The sequence below is a fragment of the Mytilus edulis genome, chromosome 9, assembly GCF_963676685.1.
Source record: "Mytilus edulis chromosome 9, xbMytEdul2.2, whole genome shotgun sequence".
In the NCBI taxonomy this organism is placed as follows: domain Eukaryota; kingdom Metazoa; phylum Mollusca; class Bivalvia; order Mytilida; family Mytilidae; genus Mytilus; species Mytilus edulis.
Window position 1 is genome coordinate 52,661,331 of NC_092352.1, and position 7,341 is coordinate 52,668,671.

The 7,341-nt window shown below is 30.9% G+C and overlaps 1 protein-coding gene across 1 annotated transcript; it reads left to right on the forward strand.

Moving 5' to 3' along the window:
- The first annotated feature begins 390 nt into the window (after nucleotides 1–390).
- Nucleotides 391–7,035, forward strand: LOC139490359 (RYamide receptor-like). The gene is made up of 2 exons (XM_071277171.1): nucleotides 391–1,318; nucleotides 6,392–7,035. The coding sequence occupies exons 1-2, from the start codon at nucleotides 533–535 to the stop codon at nucleotides 6,791–6,793; spliced, it is 1,188 nt and encodes a 395-aa protein (XP_071133272.1). The 5' UTR covers nucleotides 391–532; the 3' UTR covers nucleotides 6,794–7,035.
- The last annotated feature ends 306 nt before the right edge of the window (nucleotides 7,036–7,341 follow it).

Consider the following 7,341-nt stretch of genomic DNA (forward strand, 5'->3'; position numbering starts at 1 on the left):
AACACGACTTTGAATTGAATTATTGTTTATTTCTTATCTCATTTGTAGATAATCGATGCCTAATTTTTATAACACAGTCCCACATGGTGTGCATTCCATTGTCATTTTCTTGTGTTTATCTTACAGCTGCATTCCTTATTTGTTTTATTTTCATAAAACAACGACAATGCTATTTCTGCCACTGCAATTACCCAATAACAGCAGCAACAGTTTCTATCATTATAGGATACAGTTTTTCTGCGTTTTTTGAGATTGATTGTGACTAAAGCAAGTATATAATATATATATATAAGGATAAATTAAAACTCTTCGATCGATTTATTTATTAGTGGGTGTTTTCTTTGGAAATTACGGAATAAATGTTTTCATTTTATTTCAAAGCAGGGTCAGAAGAGGAAGTGTTAATATGTAGTCTACGGAGGTGTTAATTTCTACATCAGAAACGATATGAAGATGGACTTTTCCTGCCAGACGAACAAAACTACACGGAAAAGAACATACTCTAACTAAATGAAGTTCCCACTGTAAACTGATGCAGGCAAGAATTTCTTTGATGAATAGAAATATATCGCGCTTACTGAACCAAACCAGAAACATGACATACAACACATCCGACCTCGAAGGAACAATAATAACGTACGAACCGTATACCTTGCCTCATTCGTTCATTGTGACGCTTCTATGCTTGTACGGTTTTATGATTTTTGTGAGCATTGGAGGGAATTTTGTGGTATGCTATACAATATTTACTGTTCAGAGACTTCGAACTGTAACAAATTTTTTCTTGGCTAGTTTATCATTCAGCGATATTTTAATGACTGTTGTTTGTATACCTTTTACCGTTATGAGCAATATTATTTTTCATTATTGGCCTTTCGGAAATGTGATGTGTCCGTTAGTGCAATATCTTCAACTTGTTGCCGTTGTACAAAGGTCATTGACCATGGTGGCAGTTGCATGTGACCGTCACATTGTTATTTCAAAACCTCTAAAGAAAAGAATTTCTAAACCTAAAGCCAGAGTTATGATTTTTGTTTTCTGGATGTCTTCGATGATTATTGCTTTACCTACTGCAATACATTCGAAAATCGTATACTTACAATTTGAACCAGGTTCGAACGGACTGTGTATGGAAATGTGGGAGAGTCATCGGTCAAGATACATTTATAGTTTATTCATCATGTTACTACAGTACTTTGTTCCCTTATTCATCTTAATGTGTACTTACACTCATATAGGCTATATGATTTGGATAAAGCAACCGCCCGGCGAGGCTGATAGCACAAGGGATATGCGGATAGCTTCTTCTAAAAGAAAGGTAAGATATTTTGAATTTTCAAATTTTATTTTTCATAATGTGTTGAATTTGACTTGTTTCTCTTTCAAAGGAGTAAGTCAGGTAAGGGCCGATTTTTTGCCTCAGATTTCAGATTTCAGATTCGTCTGATGTAAGGTTTTTGGTAACTTTTTAAACACTTAAGTGTATACTCTAGTAGTTTGTTGATGTGAAATATTTGAACTGATGTAGTAGTTAAAGACGCTCAAGTCAAGCTTTAATATTAAATATCTATCAAATATGGCATAAAATGTCCCTTTTTAGATGGTTTTTGTCAAAAATTAAAGTGGCCGCATCCGTGTTCATCCTCAACCTTTATATATGTTATGTATTATCATCATATACAACTTACATTAAAATATAAAGAATGAACACAAATGCGGCCACTTCCATTTAAGACGAAAACTGTCTAATCATTAACTCAAATGCAAAAATTTTGAAGATTTCAGTAATTTAGCATGATTTATTTATGCTAGTACTCGAGTCATGTGCATTGTACTGGAAAAAAACCAACCCCTATTTATGTAGCAGAAGTATTTTACTTTCATATAAATAGCTAAAAATTTACATTTGATCAATTTTGTTAAACTGCAACATTTTGGGGCTAAAAAGGAGTCTTACTGGACCTACTCCTTTAAAGAATTGCTTTATAATAGCAATTATTTCAAAGTTGTCATGTCACATACAATCACTAATATGTTTCCCCTTTCTTTTGAAAGAAAAAAAACAACCAAAGAAGTGTTTATGTTCTCCTTGATTATTTCCCTGATGACATGGACAACAGTAGTTTACAGATGTTACAATCTCATAAATCGTCAAATCAAGGTCACGACAAACAAAAACACCCGCGAGAATCACTTGAAATCCAAAAAGGAGCTTGACCGGAGGCGTCGAGAGGGTATCATAAAGTTACCAATATAAAGAAAAACGAATCGATATTTAACTTTCGCCAAGTTTACATTACATCTTTAAAGATTTTTCAACTTTGAAAAAAAAATTAATTAAATCTCCATCAAAATCGCATGCAGATCCTGTTTTTTTAATGTTTACAAATTGATGGATATCAAATATTCAAATATAGGCAATAACATATTTGTTTGCCTTTTTTGTACAGTACCCATTTGATGTATATGCTTACAAGTTTTCACATGTAATCCCTTTGCTTTTTATTATACAAGAGTTAAAACATTAAAAAAAAAAACAGAATTTGTTTGATTCTACTGTCATTTCTTTTTTGCAAAGTGTATCGTTCTGCCTTTGTTTACTCAAAACTCCTGTCCTAGCTCCCCCATAAAAATCAAATGATAGCTCCCTCAGACGAGTATGTTTTTTATTAGAGTTCTAAGATGACTACAAAAATATCCCTTTGAGCTAAAACAAACATAAATGACTGAAACTTAATTGACATAGAATTGGAATCTGAACATGATTTGTCGTTAAATTACATGTCAATGTATTTAAGCTTTCAATTTAATTCGACTTGATTGAAAGACGATATTCCCAGACACAGGTTAATTCTACAGATACATAATTATAAATGAAACGTTTTTTACTAATCACAATTGTTTCCGATATAGGTTAGATATATTTTTTCCTAAAGCGTGAAAAACATACTTGTTATCCTTATATGTTTTCTCCAAGCTTATTTTTGCATGTGTGGTCTTCATAATCCATCAACTAAATTGTTTGTACATTGTTTATTTCAAACGTAGACAACACTCCTTCTAGTTATGTGAAATTCCAGAAAAAAATAAGAGTACATTAAAATTTATTAAAATAACGTTAGAAGCTAGACAGTAGTATCCATTATTTGCCTTGAAATAAAATCTACTTTGGGAAATTTATTACAAAATTATAAACAATATGTTTATATTTTCTACATTTTACTTTTAAGAAGTTATTATGTATGTTGTATGTTCACTATAACATGTAAAATGTAAAAGCACAAAAATACTGAGCTCCCAGGAAAATTCAAAACGGAAAGTCCATAATTAAAATTGAAAAAATCTAAAAGCTCAAACACACCAAACAAATGGATAACAACTGTCATATTCCTGACTTTGTTCGGAGATCTTTTTCATGGCGAAATTGATGGATTAAACATAGCTAACTTGTATGGAAGTTATATTGTCAATGATGTGTGAACAAAACAAACAGACAAAAAAGGTAAAAATGTCACATATTGGGGTACAGCAGTCATTATTGTGTTATAATTTTAATCACTATAAAACAAACAAATATGTAAGAAAAAACCACAAAAATCCAAATAGACAAAGCATATCTGATTCAGCAAATATGACAGACAAAAATACAACAACTTTTAGAATTGCACAATAACACAATGACGGGATGAATAAGTACAGAGCCAAGTCACATGTATCAATAAAACACAAAAAGGCATATAAACAAAACACATTAGAAAAAATAAAAATACAAAAATACAAAAATTATCATATGACAAAAACACAATGTCTGGAAGTACAAGTACAGAGCCACGTCATATGTATCAAAGAAACACAAAAAGGCATAAGTAAAATACTAAAATATGACGATTATTACGTTTTGCGCTAACGAAACAAAGTCAAACAAAACATCATATACAATCTTGAAATTAAAAGAATAAAAAACAGAGAGAATCTTATTTTCATCTTAAATGCCACACGAAAGCCAGTAATGATTACACCAAAGTGATATATACAGAAATCAATAATACTATTTAAATATTTGCGTAAAGGTACAACACTTGTAATGACGTACATGTATCTATAATGCTATGTTTATGGGATTTTTCGTCTTTCATCATGACAAAACTATTTCAATTTGACAGCATTATACAACATGTTCAATGTTATAGTGGATATTTTAATTTAAACTATTTACAGAAAATAATTTCGTTAATAAAATTATAGGTTCGTGTTGCTCATTCTGTCAAGTCCCGTTTGATTACGCTCCATGTTATAACGCAAATGTGAAATTTAAAGCTTTTAGTCCAAAATAGATAACTAAAAAACATCTATTTAGTAGCACAAGGTTTTTACCAATGCCTATGCAAATCTCATGATTGCATTCAGAAAATAAAATCCAATGGACTTCAATGTAAAATTTTTGCTTGAAATTTTTTTTCACCTTTTTAAATCAGCCTCCTTCATGTAGCATCAATTTAGGAACAATGTGGCTCCTTATTTTGCATATATCAAAACATGAGGTCATGCAGTATAATTGGACGATTTACACGACTTTCACGAATGAATACAAACAGTGCAGATTCCCACTGAATTCTTTCATTATTCGGCATTTCTTTTCCATCCTGTAGTTAATTCTACGGAATTCAACGTTTCATTAAAAAAAGATAATTTTACCCTAGTTTTTATAATCCATTACACAAAAACATCTATTAAAAACAAAATTTACGAAACAATGAAACACAGATCTTCAGCATTATCCAGAAGCTTTACACTGAAGAGTTTGTTAGCGTACTGTTTATTTACAAAAGTTTTCCCTTCAAAATAATTGGTTGATAAAAATTGTATTATCAGCTTTTAGCATGTATATATATATTTTTTATATTATGATTTAAACACTTTTAGTATGTTGTAAATTGCTTTATGCATAACATTATCTTTGTGTATAAAGTCAAGGTATATCCACAATTCTTACATATGAATCAGTGGGTATGAATTTTGAAATTGTTGCCCTCTCGAATTAACTGGTAAAACTTATATCAATAAATTAAAGAAATATTCAGTATGATAATTCAAATAAGACATAGATGAGAGGTTGATACAGAACACACTATTTTATTCTGTTGGTGACAATATTTGCTGTTAAGGATGTTGGTTCAGGATATTAAATCCGACAGAAAAGAAATAGAGTGAAAAGTAACATATTTCATTACAACAAAAGCATTGTCAACCTTCGCCTTGTTTGTAATGTTTTTATCAGGGTATTAACCTTGCGGCTATTAGTGATTATTGATATTGACAAATGATACCGTATCCTTCATATTTTGTTGAAAAAAGGTCTGAACACGGACAAAACAGTCATTAAAACATTAGAGAAACAACACCACCATTCATCTTCATTTGTCGAACATTACTCGTCACGCAACCGGTAAATTGCTTGATTGGAAAAAAAACCCCGCTAACTTGTAAGTGTGTCTTTTGTCAAAGCAAAACAATTGTACGATGTCATACTAACCGGGAACGTTGTAACCTTGTCATACAGTAATACAATTACGTTTCTGTTGCAAGCACGATACATGTATTACGATAAAAGAGGTATAAGAAATCCCAAATTTTCAAAAATATCACATTCAGGATATTTTAGTTCAATAAAAAATACAAATGTGTGAGAAAAACAATCAACAACGGTGAAGTATTTAAAAAGAAGATTTTCCCTTTTACAGGAACTATGACAAATTCAAAATTGCTGACTTTCATTTTTATGATATTCTTTATTTGAAGTTATAGGTGATTACATTTCCGAAGGCTATGACTGGTTATCGTTTGTATTTGTTTCAATCGGATAATAAACATGAACAGAAAATGTTTGAAACATATCTTTGATTAAAATGGTCTAAATGATATACCTGTACGTATACGACTTATAATCAATATAATTATAAAAAAAAACCAATTAATCAAAATGTTATTTAATGCTTCATATGGCTGTTGTACAAACTTTTTATTTTATTTTTCGGGAATTGAGCTATCGTCTTATATAAAAATGATTGCCAAAGAGATAACTTTCCATACAGACCAAATGACAAAATGGTCTTCAACTGTGATCAAAATACATGCATTGTATAGTACGTTATACACACCTTGGTATGGTAAAGCATAGAACCATTCGAAAGAGAAAAAATACATCAGCCCTATTCATACGACAACAAAAATGAAAAACACATAAGGCAGACAGCAACTCACGACAACCCATAGATTACAAGTTTCAACTGCCATGGGACATACATATAAAGAATGTACCGGTATTTTGTACCGAATTAAATGTTGTAACTTATTTTACTAAATATAAATATATATTCTTATTTTATTTCAGACATTGAAGATGTTGTTTGCTGTTGTTATAACCTATGCATTGACTTGGCTACCTCTTCATGTACTGACAATTAGTGGTGACGTCAATCCAGAATTGTACAATCATATGTACGCACATATTTTGTGGCTTATATTCCATTTCGTGGCCTTTAGTAATTGTGGTTCAAACCCAGTCATTTATTTTTATATGAACAAAACTTTCCGAAGTGGATTCAACGTCTTGTTTGACAAAATGTTTTGTGTTAATAGGTATTCACAATCTGTAAGACGCTTTACAATGTCCAAGCCATCAACAGGAGCTCAGCGAAGTTTTAATGGTTCGTTTACCTTCCATCGACGATCAAGAAAGCTACAAAAGCCAACCGGATCTTGCCAAGGGAGTACAGAATTGAAAACATTATAAACTATAAATTCATTTATAATTTTATCGTCACATCTCTTTGTATGAACATTTGTTTAAATATAAATAAGGACGCTAAATCACGCGTCATTTTTATCGTATTCATATTTATATATGCTTAAATGCATCATTGTGCACATCAAATATATGGTTCATTTATACATATCATTACCAGTTGTTCACACATACTCAAAGAAATATAAGTTGCCATAAAAGATAAGCACATTGTCTTTAAATGTTTGATAAAATTTTAAGAAAAAGTATTTTATATTATGTATGTTTTGTATGTTCTGCATAAATCTTGTGGAATACTTGTGAGATTATTTTAATGTTTGAAGTAAAAAGGATATGGTGAATAAATAATGAACTTGGTGAGCAAAAGTACCATCGACCACTCCATTGTCATCTGCGCTTAATATCGATAGCCATAACAATCTCAATGTATATAAAAATAGATGTTGTATTAGTACCAATGAGACAACTTTCCAAACGACGAGATGTAAACAAGGATAGCCACCATACAACCGTCACCAATGAGTAAAACTCATATC